Raw genomic sequence first — 20,686 nt, forward strand, 5'->3', positions numbered from 1 at the left:
AAATGCAGAAAGTACAAATAATATAAGTATGTGCAATCACATAATATATTAGATATAATTTAAATATACTAATGGATGTTTAGTATGGCTATTAAAAACACCTAAACTTTCTCTCTTCCCTCTCTTTCTTCTCTCTGCTCTTCTTCCTCTATAGGAGGGAGATCTTGGTCTTAAGTCAAGGTCTCCCTTCCTATCTTCTTTTGTTCTCCCTTCCTATTTCTTTGTTCTTACATTTATTTAATAAAGTCTCTCCTAGGATATCCTAATGAGAGTTTTCTTTTGTTCCAAACTATTCTGGTGAGAGTTTTGTTTAGTTTTTTTTTGTTATTTATTTTCTCAGATCTAAAAATTTCTTCAGATCTATATGTTATGTTATATTTAAAATTTCTTGGGTCTTCTCGTTAAATCTCAACATCAGTTTTGAACTTGAACTAGTTGGATAGCAGATCTGAGGAAATAGACATGCACAGATATCTATAGAGTGGTTCGTTTAATTGGTTAGATTTGATGATTTGTGATTCACAGTGTAATCTTTTATATTTTGTAATTCTGTTAAATCTTATGATTTTTCACATCAAATATATCTGTGATATGTTCAATGTACTTTTTGCCATTTGTATAGATTACTTTGTCAAGTAAATCATGCTGAACGATTTCCAGATAGATGATTAATAATATTGACTCATGTTTTATATATATAAAAAAAAACTAATGGATGTCTAGTAGTCACCTGTCGGAAAAATTCATATTAAAAAGCTAACTTAAAACTTTGTCTAGAATCCTTCCCCCACCCCCCCTCCCCCAATAAAAAAAAATCATTTATAAATTATCAATGGAACCACATAGTTTTGTTTATTAATATGCTGCAACTGGGGTTACATGTGTAAACATGTACAACTTTTATATTAAATAGCATTACGTGGTTAACATATATCAAATAGATATATAGAGGATGTTGTGAGAGCTGTTTAATAAAGATTTTTTTTTCTTTGGTAATTGAAGATGCATAGAGGATGTTGTGAAAACTGCTCATTGTAGGACCCTAAATAATCTTTATTATTCGCTGTTTAATAAAGATTATTTAGGGTCCTACAATGAACAGTTTAATGTGCCAATGGTTTGGTATTTTCAATAGGCAAATCACAAATAATATGAATTATCCTGTGCTTAACTACGGAAGGTTTCTCATGTCATTTTTTTTTTCAATTATTGTTATTTTTTCCTATGCCATGGTTTTTATGAGCCAACAATATTCAAGAATCATTATATGACAAAATTTCTACTTCTATAGATGATCGAAAATACGTAAATTTGTAGTTTCAAAACTTACATGAGCAGCTACTCCATGTGTGCGTGGCAGTTGCCTTCCTAATTAATATAAGATTAGAATTCTTACATCCTTAAAAATCATTTGATGTACCAATCTTGGGAATTGGGCATTGAAAGTTGACTTTAACGTAGAAACTCATTTAGCTTTCATTTGCTACTTTTCCAAATTCATTGTTAATTCCTTAATTTTATATCATGGTAATGGATAATCATTTTGCCTTAGTCAATTGTTGTTAATTTCATGTTCTACTCATCATGTTAAAGCAAGGGAGGTAGGTGTAATTTTTGAAATATCAAGGGAACTTAGTGAAATTATCAAAAATCTCAAGAGTAGTGATAAACAAACTTCTAATCTTTTCTGATTTTTGACAATTTCACAAAATAACTCTACTTGTACAAAAATGATTTCAAAATCACAAAATAAACTTGTACAAAATAAACTAACTCTACTTTACACCCCTAAACTTGTATCACTTTTTTACTTTATACCTCAAACTTCAATTTTGGGCATTTTGCACACTAAACTCTTAATTTTGGAAACTTTGCACTCTATTCTTGATCAATCACATCTATTTTGGTGATAATAAAGCCAGCAGCTGCACCATGTCTTTCTTCTTGAATAAAGCAAAACCCGTTTGTATTTGCTTTGAACGATGATGTCGCAAAATTCTGTCCATGTCTACTTTCCATGCTTTTTAACCGAAATGTGTGTATAATCGAACCAAAAGGATCAACATGGTAGTTTTCTTTTCATACCATGACGTTAAGATAATCCCACAAGTTCCTTATCAGTTTTAGATTCAGTAAATCTAGAATAAGCAAATCCAAATCCGAAGTATCCAAGTTCCTAATTTTGTACATTTGACATATATAATTCTGGATTTTGCGCATTGGGGGGAGGAGAAATGATTAATGCTGATGGCTGTCCAGCAAGAGAAATGAGAAGACTCGCTTTTCTGCTGCAACTGTAAAAGAATTAAAACGTGTCTTTTGAATTAATTGGTTGAAAGGCATTAATCTCATTCGCCTTATATGTCGAAAAAGTGTCATTTGATTGCAACCACTACTGAGTAGAATTTGGTTACTTTTTCCAACTAACTCATTTTGGTGACAAATCTATTCTTTCCTCTGTCTTTTGAACGGGGAAAAAAAATACATGTTTTGCTTTTACAATTTCGTGAAGAAGCTATTGAAGTCTTGCAGCTATGCCTAAAAATAGACAAGCAGAACCAACATACTTTGCATTTGCTTTATCGAAACATGAAATATCACTTTCAATAAAGAAAAATGGGCAAATTACACTTTACCCCCTGTGATTTAGTATTTTTTTGTACATTACCCTCCTACGGTTTCAAAAGTTATACATAACCTCCTTATAGTTTGAATTAAAGTGTCAAAATAACAAAATTTGCAATCCATGACGGAGTGATCTAAAATGTCAAAAATACCCCTGTGTAAAGTTGAAAATTATTTATTAACCAAAGAGGGGGTTATATGTATATTTTAAAAATCATAAAGGGGTTCTATGGTAAAACATAAAATCATACGAGGTTAATTTGTCATGTGTATTATATTTATATATTTTGGTCACTTTAGCCATTTTAATTTTTAAACAAGGGTACTTTCAATATTTTGAAAGGTTTCGTTACGAATGATCATTTCCATTACTTTGACACTTTAATTCAAACCTTAAAAGGGTTATATATAGGTTTAAAACTATAAAGAGATTATGTACAAAAACATCAAACCATTGAGGGGATAAAATGTAATTTGCCCTAGAAAAATTTAGCGTCAGATTTCTTCATTTTGGCGTGTCCATCCACTCGATATAGCTTAACATGCAGAAAATCACGTTTTGTTTTCATTCTAACTACGGGTCAATGTGGATTCTTCTTCTACCAATGGAACCAGAGAAACGCGAAAAAGAAGCTCTCAAACAAAAGTTTATCATTCAATTGTCGTGCTCCATTGGTAGCTTTATCAAATACTAGGAGGCATAAAATGCGCTGCGCGCGTTGGGATAAACAGAAAATATGCCCACTTAGACATATGGATTCATGGAACAAAAATGTTTGTCAGTTAATAATTTGTGTACACAGCTAAATATAAATATACATGAATAAGTAGGAGGCAAAATTGTTTCACGAAAATAGGAATCCAAATCAGCTATCTTATCTTGAGCTTCAAATCCATAAGCTTCATTTCAAAATTTACTCTATGGTCAACCATAGAGTTAACCCACATAGAGTCTATTTGACCTGAATCCTGATACATGATCCATATCAAAATTTACACCAAATTTCCCTTTATTCGTATAGCAGTTGTATCCATGAAATCCTCCTTGCAACCGGGAGAAGAACAAAGAGGCCCGTTTCTTTGACGTTGACATGAAAATGAAGTCATCAATAAACCTTAAAAGCGGATATTTGCAGTGGTACATGACAGCTTTGTTCTCATGGTGGATTGCTGCAGACGAAGCATCACGTGTATCTTGGTTGCCAAATGAATGTGTGGGAAGCTCCACAAACTTTCTCCAGATTTGTATCCAAAAACTTGTTCCTACTTTTTAACATCTCTATGACAAATCCAAAAGAAATCAAACAAAACTCCAGAAAAGATAAAACATCAAAAAGCAGCAAACAATCACAGCCAGATATTTAGCATAAGGGAAAGAACAAAGCATACAAGGAAAAAAGATGAAAAAATTAGCATTAAGACCATTGCATAGCAGCATTAGTAAAGCAAGGATCCAAGAAACACATAAAGGGGGGAAAGGCAATTCTCTAAGATTCCAACTCCGTAAAAAAATTACCTACCATCGAACAAGCGAAAAATTTAGGTAAAGCAAACCAGCAAACAACTGCAACCTTGAATTTTGGGCCATGGTACAATTTAAGAATTCAAGAGGGCTAACAAGAGTCAGTCAAGCCAATTTAGCCAACATACCGCTTTAGAACGTTGATGGCTTCTATTGTACCCAACATGCCAACTACCCTATCATATTTCCCAGAATATGGTATTGCATCAGTGCGAGAACCTGTTGAAACTGAAACTGGAGCAAGCTCAGTTTTGGAACCAGTCCTACAAAAAACCAAATGACGATTTGGGTTAAGTACATGTATAACAAGCAGAAGAGAATGAACAATGGATTATTACAAAAGAATTTTTCAATCAGATTAAATTTTTCCTACATTAACATCCAACGTCATTCTGCGAAATTGAGAATAATTCTTAAACCACCAGTTCACCCTATAAATATGAAGTTTGGAGTTGATGATACTTAAAGTTCAAAATTTGGAACTTAACATCAACAATGTAATTTCAATTATACAACTTTTGAAGGGATTTCATCTTTTATTGCTTGAAATATTCTCAGTGCCAATTATTCTTTCTTATGGACCATAATTCACCAAATATCTCTCAAATAATCTTTTTAAATAGTTCAAAAGTAGTCAATCACTTTTTGAATTTTCAGCACCTTCTCTTTAAAAAAAAATTGCACAAAGAAAACAAATGGAAACAAATATTTCTTTCAACGTTAAAAATGGCAAAACTATGCATCAATTCCAGAGAATTAGACCTCTTAAATATCCTCAAGGCCATTTATAACCTGGCAATAGATAGAGAATGTAAAGCCAAATTGCTATGCACCATGAACCAATTTTTTTTTTTGAATCGGTGAACCAAATTTTTAAGGCAGTCGGCTGCATATATTACCTTATCAATAATTACAACTTTGTCTGGAATTTCTAATTTGGTTCCAGGTTTTGCAGTTATTGTCACTTTCCCCTTAAAACAAGGGGAAAAAGAAAAGAAAAGAAGAAATTAATGCATATGCCATATGGACACTAAATAAGAAATAACAAACCACTGTACAACCACAAATTGCCACATCACAAGAAAATCTTCAAGGAACAGATACATCCATAAAGCTTCAGAAACAGGGTAACAGGGAAACAGAGTAATAGGGAGACAAGTAGTTAGTTTGTATTACCTTCAGGGTGATACCAGATCCAAACCACCATCACCACTCATCTTTAGGCTGTCTAGTTCAACAATACTGGGAATAGACTTGATACGACTTAAGAAGTTGCCTACCTAAAAAAGTGAAAAAACAATTAGCTATATAAACAATTCAACCTGTGGAGAAAGATAGGGGGCTAAAATCTCAACCTTCTTAAATTCAGGTCCCAATTCATAGTTGGGTTAGTTGGATTTTTCCTAGCCTCGTTGCAGACCACATAGCCATCATCAGACAAAGTGTACAGGTCGGACTGTAAAGGTTAAATGCATGAATAAATAGCAATTCATATAGTATTCAAAACAGAATTCAATAGCATGATCAAAGAACTGATTGGGGGTGGGGGCTGAAAGTAAATGATTTTACTTCTTACCTTTGGTTGTTGGTAGAGAGGAGACTGAATGTGAAATGCCATATTGATAAACCTAAATGGAAAGAAATGGAAAATAAAGATGTTTAAATGAATAACAAGAGATAAGGTTAATGTACCCTTATTGTAGCGCCAGTAGCAGTTTCAAGTTGAAGAACTTTCACCCCATCTACTTCCTATTAATCAGACAAAATTAAATAGAAGAACAAATACATTGGCAGAATGCAGAACAGATAGTTAAGAAATAGAACCTTTGGATTTGGAATAATCTACATCTTCAGTGCACTTTCTTGTACAAGTCTTTTGATTGCTTTCAAGTTCACCCATCTGTATGATAGCAGAAATATATCATTCCATTGCATTTTCCATGAAGGAAGCATTGCCCACAGTGCTTGAAGCAAATAATATTTTAGCTTCAAATGAGAAGCATAACACTTACAAGTTGTTGGGATTGAAAATTTTGAACTTCTCTATCAACTTGAATTCATTCACCTGTAAAAAAAGAGGAGCAGCATAATCCTTTAATATCAAAATGATGCCTATGAAATTGTGTAACCCAAGAAAAAGATGTTACATCAAGAATGGGCTAATTCTGGATACCCTTGTTTAGTTGCCTAAATAGGTCGATGGATCTAACTCCACATTAAGTAAACAACCATACTGATTAACCTAACTGGTTATATGTAACATGCTTATACCCCTACATACATCAATCCTGGGACCTCCTTATGTAGAAATAGTTATTTAAAGAAACAATGTTTAAATTGCACAAGATTGTATGCAGTATGCCAACAGTTAAAAGCATTTCGCTAAAAGGTAAAGAAACCAGAAGAAATTGAATCTCACATGTTCATCAGGAACTTGAGCTATTTCTAGAAGCTGCAACAGAAGATAGAAAATGAATTAATAGCAACTATTAAGCATGAAAATAGAAAACATTCCAGTGCATTATTGAATATATCCATCTATCTCATGGCATGGTTTAAACCATTTAGCAAAATACAAGTAAGAAAAATACCATGTAAACAATATAGCATGTTTATCAATCTTGTCAAAATTTTACAAATATACCAAGTTTGAGTAGCTATTCCAATTTTCTCATAAGTACAATTTTAAATGTTCAAGTATGTATTAACCTACAAAAGAATGAATATGGCAGGTAATTGTCCCTTTTATCTTTTGTACAGTATACCTGCCGGTTTTAGTTTGGAGTGGCCAAGAACTTTCATCAAATCCCCGAAAAAGCACTTTCTGCAGCTGAACCCTAATAGATCAACAATAATAGGAAAACAATAATAAATCATCTAAAAGTATAGAATACAGGGAAAACAAAAGGCAGAAAGTTAAATAAGACATTATTCTAAATGCAATGGCTGGTTCGATATTGAAAAAGAAGTAAATTTGCATCACTAATCGGAGGCAGAAGCCATACTAACACAAATAATAGTCATCTTTAGATGGATTTTATCGGACAAAAAACCAACAGAAAATTTCAGGGCAGAAAAATCAAAACAAACAACCATGAAACAAGCAAAAAGAACAGCTGATAATTACAAAAAGTAGCAACACCACAATAGTTCAAACATGGAAGGAAAAAAAATGGAGAGAAATGACAAAATAATGAAGGCAGTACCTTAAAGGACTTAAGATTCTTCAATGCTAGCAGCTATCACCACTATTAAAAACACCAAACCATCCATTCACCATACTATGCCACTTATATGCCCCCAACCCCACCTTTCCCCTTTTCCTGAAACGAATATTGACCCCCATACCTAGAATAAGCAAGTTTGAGCCTAAGCTCTATCCTTGAGGCTTCATTAGTTATGCATTTTATTTTTCCTTATAAATGGCATTATTGTAAAGAAAGAGCAATCAACATAAAAGTTAGTTTAAGTAGAAAAAACCCAATTAACTCACTAAACAAAACTTACACGGTCATCATGCCTTCCTTAAGAAAATTTATGCAGTTTGTAAATTTCAGTAAACATGTAAATTTAACTTAAAAATGCATGCAATAACTAAACCGCAAACAATTGACAAGATAATGAACAAGAATGCCTGAAATGATACCATGAAGATGATCTTCCAATGATCCCAAGGGCATGAACTAATAGACAAGTAGCCTCTGGTCCCTATTAGCACAGTAACCAATTAAATTTACAAGGTTAGAATGATATAAAAGACTGAACATAAGAACATCAACCAAAAATTCCCGGTTACCTTAAAATCTATTTCTATCCAATTGCTTAACTGCAACAACCTGTCCATTCCAGTAATCCAATTAATTAGCAATAATAAACTTGAAAAGCAGCCAGAAAAATTTCGGTAGAGGCATTTCTAATAAAATCAATATTGTTATTCTAAAAAAATTTCAGGAAAATTCAGAAAAAAATCCTATGAAATGAAAAAATTAGAGAAAATCGCACATACCTCAGTCTACTACTTTAGCTTGAAGATCTGGGATTGAAGATTTTCTTTCAGATCATCTCTAAGAGGGCCACCACAGATCTACACTCTAGCTGCATTCCAGAAAAAACAAGACAAAACATCGACGCAACCAAATAGAAGAGAGAAAAATAATCACTAATTAAAGGAAAGTAACGGAAGAACCAAGGTAGTACCTGAAACAATAGAGAGGAAGCAGCGGTCAATGCTTCACTTTCGGTTCTATATTTGACCGAAAAATAAAAGTCAACAAATCAAAAGTAATCCCAGCCAAGACAAAGTCGGCAGTCTCTCAGCCAAGGAACGAAAATAAAAGACGATTGTGGAAAAGGTTAGGTATCGTTTACAGGGTTTGAAGCTTCAAATGTTAAATGAAAACACGGAACAAATAGGCAGTTGGCACGGGTAGTGGAGGCCTATGCTTTGTTCCTTCATCTAGCTGTAAGCTTGGGCCGGATGGACGGGTGGAGTGCTGGGGATAGAAAAGAAAAGCCTAGGGACCAGCAGAAAGTGGCAACTGGTAGCTTTTAAATTCTGTGACGTCCGGAGCTGGGAGACATGACAAATTGGTCGTAGTAGCCGGTGTGGCGAGTTGAGTGGGGAATTGGGGACGGCAGGCAGGCGCAGTAAACATGAGAATAATAAAGTTGGAAGGAAAGGAGAAGGAGAGATAATAAAGATTTTGAGAGCAAGAGGAAGAGGGAAAGATCTGATCAAGGACTGTTGGGATGGGTTTAGCTTCTGAGGATAAAGGTGAGGCGAAGGAGAGAAGGGGAGAAGAGAGAAAGCGGCGGCGGCGGCGGAGGAAATTTAAGAAAACCCTAGAGAGGAAGTATTTGGCGCATCGCGCGGAAAAAAAAAGGCTGGTGACTCACATATGCGGCACGTGAGAGGACGACGAAAACCATTCCAGGTCATCAGAGGCCTTCGGCTCTTTATCTACTTATGTTGAAAAACGTTAGACTAAGTGAAGGAAACGCTAAAAAGCTTTGATCTCTGTCCTTTGTAAAACGGTTCTATACAATGAATACGGAACACAATAAATCTTGGGTCTTTCTAATTTTGCCTGGCCTAGTATAGCAAAAAGTACCAAAATGAAAACACTAGAGAATATTTTCTTTGGGTTTTGCTGATTATTGGATAGGGGAAAAAAGGGTATAAAGGTACTTGAGAATATGCCACCAGAAAATTCAATGAAGCACCTATAGCTGTCAAACAAACCTATTTAACTAAATTTATCCATACCCGCCCATGAATAGATGGGTACGGGTATCTTAAATTTTTGCATATGAGTATAAATGGATTATCTAAGAATACTCATTTATTAAACGGGTATTATTAGGTAACCCATCAAACCCAATTAATCCATGTAGAATTGTCTTCCCTGGCCCTAAGCCTCCTCTCTTTCCCCACCCATTTTTTTTTTCAAACTTTTCATTTTGTCATAATGTTAACTACTTTTATTTCATTATTATTATTATTTGTTAGTTTTATCTTATCATTTTATTTTATCTTAGTTTGTTAACTTGTTCATTTTTTAGCATTACCAATTTATGACAAGTTTTAGTCTCTTTTCTTACTTTTTCAAAATAAAATTTTAAATTTACATACGAAAAAATGCTAAAGGTTCAAATTTTTGGATTAAGTTTTTATGTTAACTTTTATAGTACTTAGTTCAAATTTTTATGTTCTTATTGTTGAATTATTAAATAGTATGTAATTTTGTGACATAGAGTATGAATGGGAAAAAAATTGATAATTAGGCTTATTGAGCATTATAAGTAAGTATTTAAAACTAATGATGGGTGCAAAGGATGGTATAAATTGATAATTTAGTTTGCAAAAATGAATTTAAATGAATTTACAAAAAGTTAAAATAAATGGGTTATAAATGGGTAATTGGGTTACCCAATTCATTTTTTGACTTATCCATTTATACCCATCTAATTGAATGGGTATAAATGGGATCTGATCCTTCGACACTTCACCGTTCTCGATCTCGGACCACAGGAACCTTAACATTTATACCCAGCTAATTAAATGGGTATAAATGGGTTGACTCACTTATACTCATTACCCGTTTTACCCAAACCAAACCCGTCCAAATCACCCATTTTGACACCTCTAGAAGCACCCCACAAGAACGTATATTCTGTACTTCAATGAGCTAATTGAATCACGTATGCCATTCTTGGAGATTCGAGAATAGAAAATTCTTCTGTTGAATGGACCTGTATCTTCATAAAGCATTTATGCATAGCAAGTCTATTGATTTGATTAATAAAATTTCAGGAGTTATTTGGTAAAGTCAATAATGAGATTACATGGATAAATATAAAAATTATAGGGGGTAAAATGAATATTTATACAAACCATGTGAGGGTTAAGTAGATATTATGATTTTATCATATGCACTTTTAGAGCAAGTGCGGTCTAATAGCCATGATTGATTACGCATTCCGTCTATTTTTCACTTTACATAAACTCACATAGGGGTTATATGACTATTTTAAAACCTTAGAGGGGTCATCTAACATTATATAAAATCACAAGGGATTATATATAATCTATCCTTTTGATCTGAAATTGAGTGCAAAAACAGTACTAACTGTTTTCAACAACAAATCGGCACTTGCTACAAATTTGGTTTCATGATTAATAAAATCATTCTACTTTACTATAAAAAATGGAAAAAATCTTCCTGTCGAATTCAATTTAATTGGGACCCTAAGTTCTTAATATCACTTAGTTGAATTTTTATTTCCAATTTCTACCACCAAATAACATAAATTTTCAGCTTTAGTCCTTCTTTCTCCTCAATTACACGTTAATAGAACTTTTAATCCCTTAAATGAGATAATGATAAGCTTACAGTTCATTAATCAACAAATCAATGTTTATTATATGGTTATAACTAAATATATATGCTTGATTGGTTCCTACTTACTAGTTTAAACTTATGATATTAATTGTGTAGGAAAAAAAATGAACTAATTGTAATTAGTAATGTATGATACAACTTATCCATTGAAGTTTGTATTTGAATTCGAAATCAATGCGCGCTGTATTGGAAAAACTCCTTACAGATTTCATACCTATTTAAAATTTTACACATGTACTGTGCATCATGCGATCAGTGCATCCGCCAAATTACCTAATCCAAATTCTTAAATTCGGTCGCCAATTCAGTAGGGATTGAATGTGATAACCCTAATTCTTACTATGCTTTCCATTTTTTGACTCTATTCTAATTCAAATCTCAAATTAAAATTATCTATTAATACTACTTTCAAAGATCTTTTTCATTTTTGTGCAGGGACAAGTCCTGTTACTTCTTTTTTTTTTTTCATTTTTAACTTTTCGCCCATTTCCTTAACATGGAAAGACGAGCTGTGCATAAAGGGTTGAATCCATTAGTGAAGGTAAAAAGTTGCAAAGAAAAAAAAAGTCAAAGAGCAAAACCTGATTTAGGGATATCTGTAGCCCTTTTTCTAATATGGAGGCATGGAGCACGCCTGTAAGTGCTAATCTACTCAACGAATTTCAATGGCATTGTATCACAACCCACGTAATATACCGGCTTTTTTGCTAAGTCCAATCGTGTCCACTACGAAAACTTTACTAGAGATTATTGTGTCCAAAAGAGATATGGTCTATAAAAGATGACCCGCCACCCCAGGTCGATTGATTTGACACATTTGGTTTGGTGAAGGCAACAGCATTGAACTAGTCGTGATGTCAATTATAACTAAGGTTTAAGTATTCATGAGTCATGACCTCTGTTTTGAAACTCGGACCGGACCGGCCGGTCGAACCGGGAACCGGCCAGGTAGCTGGTCCGAGTCATATTAAAAAATCGAAAATTTAAAAATTCGGTCAAAAATCGGGTTTGACCAGGCAAAAATCGGTTTTTCCGGTTCAACAGTAATTTTTTTAAAAAAAAATTCAAACTTTTTAATATTATGTTTTGACCCCCTAAATTGTTAAAACTTATTGATATACCTCAAATATTTGATATTTTATAAATATTGTCCTAAAATTTGATGTTATTTTTCAATTAAATTCATAATTTTAATTCTAAACTTGTTAATATTTATTAAATAATATAAATTGCTACTTGATTGTTCTAATTTCTTTGTATTTTCTTGTTAAATATATTTGAAATATCAAATATATATGAATATACCTTTATTAATATCAATATATTATTAGATATTATATATATAATATTTTAATTTTTAAATAATTTTTATTTATGACGTCATCCGGTTCGACCCCCTATCGACCCCCGGTCGAACCCATTGACCCCTGACCCCTGACCTCGGCCGAGTCGCTATCCGGTCCGGTTCTGAAAACATAGGTCATGACCAGCGTATATATTAGGATAAGGTCTTTCTCATCCTTTTCTTGACAGCATGTTGATTTAGCTGAGGCATGCAACTATGAGAAGGTAAAATTAATATTTGGATATATGAGCTTGAGAAAATTTATGTTCAGAAATGAAAACGGGTTTTCTAAGTATAATGAATTAATTTATGGGTAAATTATATAGAACTCCCTCGTGGTTTCTCATAATACCGTATGACTCTTAAGGTTTTAAAATATCCATATAACTCCCTATGATTTTATGTAATGTAAAAAATGAATGAAAGTACCAACAGTTATGGTGATTGAACTAAATGAGCTTCAAAAATACATATGATGGAATCATAAAATTCACTTAATATTTCTATGATTTGTGATAAAAAATTTCTTGCAAGCGCACAGGTCGATCGTAGTAATAATTTACCTGGAGTATTCTAGGATCGAACCCATAGGGACGAGTTAATTTTCTACTTTAATTATTCTGAAAAATAACAAAATTCAAATTCAAGAGTTTTATTTTCTAACTAAGCAATAAAGGAATAATCAATTCAAATACAGTAGTGGTGAGAAAATAATAAACACGAGTCTAGGGTTTCAGGTTTTAATCCAGAATTTGAGTCAATTATCTAGTTAATTTCCTACCAAACCATGAACACACTTGCATTTTAGATTATCTCTTGATACATCTAAAGTATGCCTAATTAAATCTTATTTCTCTCTCGAGATCGCAAGTATTCAATTAAAGCTTTTAAAACTTTGTTGATATAAGTGCGTCATACAAATCCTAACCTACTCTCGTAATTAGACTAAATATGTTGATCTATCTAGTGCAAGATTGTATATTCCTTCTCAGTTCAACACAAACCCTAAAAGCATGTCTACGATGGCCAATCACAAACATGTAATTAAAATCAAGATAGATAAATTATAGTAAAATGCAAGAAATTAAACTAGGAAAATTAATCAAATTCCTTCATAAAAACCCTAACCCTAGCAACAACTTAGTTTAACATGATTAAGAAATTAAAATCACAAATTCATAGAATTGCTATAAAGATAAGAGAAAGAGTAAGAAAACTTCTCAATGGCTTGCTCCAATCTTCTCCTTGAGCGCTCCTTGATCCGCCTCCATGTGATCTTGATCTCTCAAGAATAAACTATGAAAAGATGTTAAAACTAGGCTAGACTAATGTTTTTCACCCAAAAAAGACCTAAAGAACTTCTATTTATGATTTCTTGAAGATATATCCTAAACAGGATAGGAATAGGCTCTATTGGACTCGAAAAATTGCGTTTTCGCACATTTATCCAATGAAGACCAGCCTAATGTCCGGTGCATGTTATTAGGCTGAGCTTAAAATACCAAAGAATCTGGAGATGTCTGGCACGAAGTCGTTTGCAATGTCCGGCACCGGTCTTAGATCCGTCAGCGGATCGGTACAGGTTCGCCTGCAGATCCTCTTTGAAGCCCAAAAACACCATCAATGAGGCCGAATCAATTCTTTCTCAAAACACAAAAGGTATAGCCCTTTGAATAAGTTTTCCAACGCTATAAGAATCAAGTCATTTGAAAGTCTAGAAGCTAAGATATGTCTAAAATACGGAAACCTAGTTGTAAGAGCATTGCCGTGCAACTATACTTCAGTAATTTGGATTTTTGACTATGAAAAATTGAGAACTGGACTTTGATATCTTCACAAAAGTTGTAGAGTATTCTCTTAGCTTCAAATTTAATCAAGAATCATCTCAATCCAATTTGTGTAACTTATGTTATTGCCAAAATACTAAAGCATGTCAATCCTGCCAAACCTGTTCCTCTTGACTTTTTCCTTTTTCATTGTTTCTTCACGCCACATTTTTAGTCATTTTTCTCTCTAATTGAGCTTTTCACCAATTAGAACAATATAAGAGCAAAATTAAGTAGTTTCTACTCAAGATAAAACTCAAATAACATGGTTATCTAGTAACTTTTACCTAGAAATGAACTACAATTTACACCCTATCAATTTGCCTCAATATTCGCTTTACTCATCATAGTTTTTGCATTTATGCACATAATTCTGTTATGCTTTTGTACAAAGAAAAAAGCAATGGCTATTGTTCTATTTAGTGTTTAAGAGCAATATTTCAACTTTATGACTCTACGGAGTTTATTTTTGTCAAATTTTCACTTTACATGAAACTATAAGGGGGTGATGTGGATATTTTGAAATATTAGATAGATCATATAGCAATATGTGAATCCATAGTGGTCATATATAATTTACCCTTAATTTTTTGATGCTATCTTGATAACACAATCTGAATTTGATTTAACTGCTATAAACACAAGCACTACAATGAACTTTGAACCACAATCAAATTTAACAAATCAGTTAAGTCCTCATAACTTGCTTTAACAGATAAAAGCACATAAATTGTAAATATATATATATATGGCAGGTTCGTGATAATTCTTGTCTTTTCATTTTCTAACAAGTTTCTATGTCTTGCCTTTTTAATAAGGTGAAGTACGTACATATTTTGCATTTATTTCATCATAAAAAAGACAGTAAGAAATATCTCAAATTTCTCTTGACCTATGTAGAATTTCATTTTATGCACATATATAGTACAAAGGCTAAGGGGCCGCTTGGCTTGCTATTTTTTTAAATTTTTATATGAAAAAATACGTTATAATGATTTAACATATGTGAGGTAGAAAAGTGATTGAAAATATATTTATGAAATGTAAAAATTTTTCCTTAGAAAATTGAAATATTCTAAAGTTTTTCCACCAAATAATGTACAAGTTTCTATGTCCCTACACAAGTGTTCAAAGATGTACATGCAGCCTGTAGTCAGGAGATAAAACATGTGGAGGAATACAATTATAAATACGATTAATGGCATATCCAAGTGCCAATAAATACTCATAACAATAAGCAAGAGACAATAGTAAATTAAATTAAGAACGTAAAACAGATTAGTATTCCAAACAATAATCCAGTATAAGTATATATGACGTAGAATTCTTGATTTTATTAATCGCTAAAAGACCTAACATATTCATTCAAATAAAATAATGAAAAGCTATAAGGTATCATGTCACTATTGTCCATCATACCGCAGACCCTCGACGTGGCTTACATGGGGCTAGAAAAAAGTGCTCATGCAATTGGCTTTTGAAAATGTATCCATCCATGCAAGAAAAATAATTCCTGAATTGGTCTATAAATTGGTGTGTCCTCTTCCATTTCCCTTCACCGGCATCACTATATTTGGAGATAGCAGCTAAGAAGGCAACATGATGGCATTGCAATACTTCCTAGCAGTCATGGAAAAACATAAGCCTTGTATTGTCATGGTGATTATACAATTCATCTACACAGGCATGTCCCTCTTCTCTAAAGCAGCAATAGCTGAAGGCATGAAACCTTCAATATTTGTTGCCTATAGACAAGCATTAGCCACACTTGCCTTGGCTCCCTTCGCAATTTTCTTTGAAAGGTAGGGGTAAAAAGCACTGGAAAATTTTACAATTTTTTAATTCAAATTTATATTTTCCTCGATCGACCAAAGTTGATGGATTAACTCAAATTTTTCCTTTCTTTATTTTGTGCAGCCAAAAGTCTCATCCACTATCACTCAATGTACTCTGCAAGCTGTTTCTTGTGTCATTATGTGGGTATGTAATTGTTTCATTATCTTGATGCAATTTTTTTTCACTTATGTAAATAAAAACGAATAATTTGACTCCTAACATAATTTTTTTTTTCGTTCTCCATGGGACAAATATCAGGGTAACGTTATGTTTAAATCTTTACTATGCTGGAATGAATTACACCTCAGCAACTTTTGCTACGGCCATGACCAATAATATACCAATCATGGTCTTCATCATGGCTGTCTGTTTAAGGTATCATCCCAGCTTTAATTACCAAAATTAATATTACTATAAATTTAACTGAAGAAAAAAAAGCATTAAAATCATAGTTTTGGTAATGGTAAACAGGATTGAAAGCCTAAGTATTACTCAATGGCATGGGATGGCCAAAGTGTTAGGCGCAGTTATTTGTCTTTCAGGGGCCATGGTAATCACTTTCTACAAAGGTCCTGCTTTGTATTCAGAACATGGCAAAGAAGCCTCACACAATTCTTCAAGAACCTATACTAAAGAAGAATGGATAAAAGGTTCTCTTCTCATGCTTGGATCAAACTTAACATGGGCTATCTGGCTTATTATGCAGGTTCTTAGCCTTTACTTTTCTTCCTAATTAAGTTTTTTTATTTTTCCATTAAACATGGACTAATATTCCATCTCTAAACTTCTTTTTCAAAAAACTATATCCAAAAAAAAAAAAATTTCCAGGCTTCAATTCTCAAGCAGTATCCAGCAAAACTTCGGCTAACAACATTGCAGTGCTGTTTCAGCTGCGTGATTTCGACAGCTTATAGCGCAGCTGTGGAGCGGAACATATCCTCCTGGAAACTTGGATGGGATATTAATCTTCTCTCCGTAGCTTATTGTGTATGTTGTTTGTTTATTTCTTTACTTATCTGCTCATTTTTTGTTCTTTTATTTCTTATATATTCATTTTATCTTGAGAAAAACTTGATTGGGATATTGATCGTATCCTTGCCTTGTGATGGTAATATCACTTTTGGGTGGCAAGTTTTGTCATAGTTGCTCTTTGAGAAGCCTAATTCCACTAGTTTCAAATCTAAACTGAACTAAACTATAACCACTTAAACATCAAAGTCTAATGATCTTTCTTTTAGTACATACCAGAAATCACATCAGAATGATTAAAGCACTCTTTTTAAACAGCTTGTTTTGCACTAACGAATTAGTCTGGATTGATGGACCTGCAATTGGAAAGCTAGTTTATGAAACATAATCATGTCCCTTAATTTTCTTTATTTGTTATTCTTTCAAGCTTTACTTAAAGTACCATTTCATTTCAAAATTAAGTAATAAGAATCTAAAAATAAGCGTTAATATCTCCTACACCCTCAAAATGAAATAATTTTATCGCCTTGAATGCATACTACAGTTCCAAAATTGAACGGTGATAATTTGTCATGCATTCAAACTTGTTAGTGTAAAAAGTTTTTTAGACAAACAAATGAAGCTTTCTCAAGCCTAGTGTTACGTTTCCCTGTTTCTCTTCCCTCTCTTTCTATAGAAGGGCATAGATGCTGGCCGAGATGTCCTAAAAGTAGCTAGCCATAGGGCCAGGACAAGGACAGTTCAAGCCATTCTTTGTCATCCCAAAGTGTGGCCGTTGCTCTTGTATACTGATGGCTGAATCCCAATGGGACGTGGACAAGATTAAAATTTGAAATTCCTAAAAATAGAGGAAAAAAAAAAGGAAAAGAAAAGTTGTTAGAGGCCTTGTACATTTCATTTCCAGTTCTGTTCTTTGTGATATGATCCTATTTCTTCTACACCAACCAAAATCATAGAAACAACACATGGAGATGTAATTTGATTCTGCAAGACAGCAACCACAAAAATTAAGCTTATATTCCCATTCTTATTACCTCTTTTTTTTTTCTTTGTGTTGTCACCTTATTTCAATCAGATATGTGTAAAAATTCGACACCACCACCTAATTATTGGGTGGAGATGAATGTTTTCAGTCTATTGCACGTAAATCAGTAGATAAAACGTTGGCTTTAAACTGACCAGTACTTAACTTCAATTGCAGGGCATTGTAGTCACCGGGCTGTCATACTGGTTGCAAGTATGGGTAGTGGACAAGAGAGGGCCTGTATTTACATCCATTTTCAGCCCGATAGCACTCCTTTTAACAGCAATCTTTTCAGCAATGATTTTTAAGGAGACGCTTCATTGGGGCAGGTTTTGTACTTTTATCATATCTATGCAACAAATATAAAAGTGCAAATAAAACATCGAAAATTTAATCTCTTGTTGCTGCCTTTCACAATTTATCAAAATGCAGTCACGTCTTGACAACCAAATTTTCACATGTACGTGTATGTTTATATTTACATGTAAACAAACTGTACCTTTCTTTTCCAAGTAGAATACTTAAAGCATCTTTTTTACTTAATCAACCTATTCCTTGTACCCTAAAATCTGAATGACTATGGTGATTGGTTATCCTGATTGATTAGTGGGATTCTGATTTCTGTTTTTTATTATTTGTGGAGCAGTGTTCTGGGGGCTGTTCTTTTAGTGGCTGGCCTGTACAGCTTTTTGTGGGGCAAGAATAAAGAGACTGAAATCCATGGAAGTGAAGAAAAATCAAATCAGACTAAAGAAGAGGTTGCATTGGAGTGCATCACTTGTACACCAACCTGTGATGAGGATGGAGAAGAAAAAAGATGAAATATATATATATATATATATATATATATATATTACTTAAAATCAAATAGGAACTCTGAGCCTGAGGCAATTCTCCACATTCATGGATTCTCCACTAGAAATGCAGACAGATGCATTTCAAGAATCTTTGTGACTTCTTTTTTGTCAATCAGTGAATGAATTCTGCCCAAAAAAGAAAAGGAATGAATATTTAATTTTTGTACTATTGGTAACTTGATATAGTAGTCTTAAATTAATTGGTCCCTGATGAAAATAAGGACTCCTTGTATTATTCAGGCACAAGATCAAAGGACCAAAAGTCATCTTATATTGCAAATTTGTAGTTTACTCTCATCCAATATCCAAGAAAAGAAGAAGAAAAAAAAAACCAGTAAAGAGCATTATGACTCTCCAGTCACAACTCCACATCACAATATTTTATCTCTACTTTACTTTAATATCTTAAGTCATCTTTTTGTAGTCTAGCTTTCGAGTTTATCTCCAGTCATTATGTATTATTATCTTTTTTAGCTTTAAGTGATTTATTAATATAAACTTTTCTTTTTTTTCTCTTTCTCCTTCCTTTTGATGAAAGAGTGTATTATTAAAGCCAATTTTCGATGATAGGAGCTAATTAAGTAAGCTAAAAGCTATTCCTCCACCAATTGCTCTATCGTAATCAGTTGAATGCTGTCGGATGTCCCATGACTTGAGACTGGCTTTGAAGCTTGGAGCATAGGTTTCTGTGCATGTTAGTATTTCCAAAAAAATAATAATAAATATATAAATTTTTCTTTCTAAATATTAAAAAGAAAGTTATTGTACTGCATAACCATTCATAGCTTTCCCCTGCAAAAGTTTGGCATTTGTCACTGACTGCTAGTGATGAGTACTAGAACAAAATTTTTCTCTTAAATGATTCTCCACTTGTACCAATTGCCCAAGTGTATAATTTTATATTTTTCGAATTAGTACATCAATCCACCAACCTTGAATGTATTGTTAGGTAGGATAAGTAATTAGTATGTGTGATTAGAAGAAAGGGTTAATTGCAATTTGTCCCCTGAATGAATGATTTGAGAATAGTACCGAAGCTCCTAAACTATCAGAAGTACTTTCTATATATAGTATCTAGAATTTCTCATTTTTTTTAGTGAAGGATTTAAAATACCTTAGGGCTAATATAATTTGGCTGGCATTTCATAAGTTAAAAGACAATTAGGAGGTTGAGTGCTTAACGCGAATAATCAAGAGGAAGGGGAGAAATTGCAATTGACCTTATGAAAGAAATAAATAGGTCTCTTGCCTTAGAAATAATGTTCATCACATTTTGGTGGAGTATAAAATATAGATCAATAGTTTCACCTAAGAAAGATGTAAGGCCCTACTAAATAGCGTTAAAGATATCAGAATTCAGAACCCCCGGGAAAAAAGAGGAGCGAAACTTGCAAATTTTGTTTGCGATGAATACTTTCAACATTTGGGAATAACAAACAAATACATCTGTGTGTTCTATATAGATGCGTCCAAAATGACATTCCGGGTGTGGCTAACGGGTGCTTAGACACTCACTAAGGGGGGTTTCAAGTCTTAATTTTGGTGACAGGAGTGAAATTAATTTAGAAAAGTGTTTAAAAGAGGAGATTCATCTTGCAAAGTCACTGAAATTGTGTTCTAATTTTAATGTAGTCCATTGTCTTTGCAAACAACATTTCAGTTTTGACCTTTTTGGTCGTAGGGATCTAGTCTTCTGGTGAAGCATAATCTATCTAGAATTAGAAATTGGCAACTAAAGCAAGTGTTGAGGGGATTAGAAAGTGAAAAAGCATTTGGTTCT

At 33.1% G+C, this 20,686-nt stretch overlaps 1 protein-coding gene and 1 long non-coding RNA gene across 10 annotated transcripts; one reads left to right on the plus strand and one right to left on the minus strand.

Annotated features, from left to right (window-relative positions):
* Window positions 1-3,350: 3,350 nt before the first annotated feature.
* Window positions 3,351-9,121, minus strand: LOC113710928 (uncharacterized). 8 transcript variants are annotated; one of them, XR_011822174.1, is made up of 13 exons: window positions 8,345-9,120; window positions 8,154-8,238; window positions 7,944-7,983; window positions 7,794-7,855; window positions 6,913-6,984; window positions 6,567-6,599; window positions 6,160-6,212; window positions 5,972-6,047; window positions 5,724-5,896; window positions 5,503-5,603; window positions 5,324-5,427; window positions 4,276-4,410; window positions 3,351-3,904 (listed from the first exon to the last, which is right to left on the minus strand). It is a non-coding gene; the product is annotated as an uncharacterized lncRNA (long non-coding RNA). The 8 variants fall into 8 exon arrangements; XR_011822172.1 differs by having other exon boundaries at window positions 8,154-8,242; XR_011822175.1 differs by having other exon boundaries at window positions 5,724-5,747; window positions 5,840-5,896; window positions 8,154-9,116.
* Window positions 9,122-15,764: 6,643 nt separating this feature from the next.
* Window positions 15,765-19,419, plus strand: LOC113711747 (WAT1-related protein At1g43650-like). 2 transcript variants are annotated; one of them, XM_027234937.2, is made up of 7 exons: window positions 15,765-16,022; window positions 16,138-16,200; window positions 16,315-16,431; window positions 16,528-16,762; window positions 16,885-17,043; window positions 18,227-18,378; window positions 18,696-19,419. In XM_027234937.2, exons 1-7 carry the CDS (start codon window positions 15,820-15,822, stop codon window positions 18,868-18,870), a joined length of 1,104 nt encoding a protein of 367 aa, XP_027090738.1. In that variant the 5' UTR covers window positions 15,765-15,819; the 3' UTR covers window positions 18,871-19,419. The 2 variants fall into 2 exon arrangements, with proteins under 2 accessions (XP_027090738.1, XP_027090739.1); XM_027234938.2 differs by having other exon boundaries at window positions 18,227-18,374; window positions 18,696-18,853.
* The last annotated feature ends 1,267 nt before the right edge of the window (window positions 19,420-20,686 follow it).

Source organism: Coffea arabica, chromosome 10e (genome assembly GCF_036785885.1).
Source record: "Coffea arabica cultivar ET-39 chromosome 10e, Coffea Arabica ET-39 HiFi, whole genome shotgun sequence".
Classification (NCBI taxonomy): domain Eukaryota; kingdom Viridiplantae; phylum Streptophyta; class Magnoliopsida; order Gentianales; family Rubiaceae; genus Coffea; species Coffea arabica.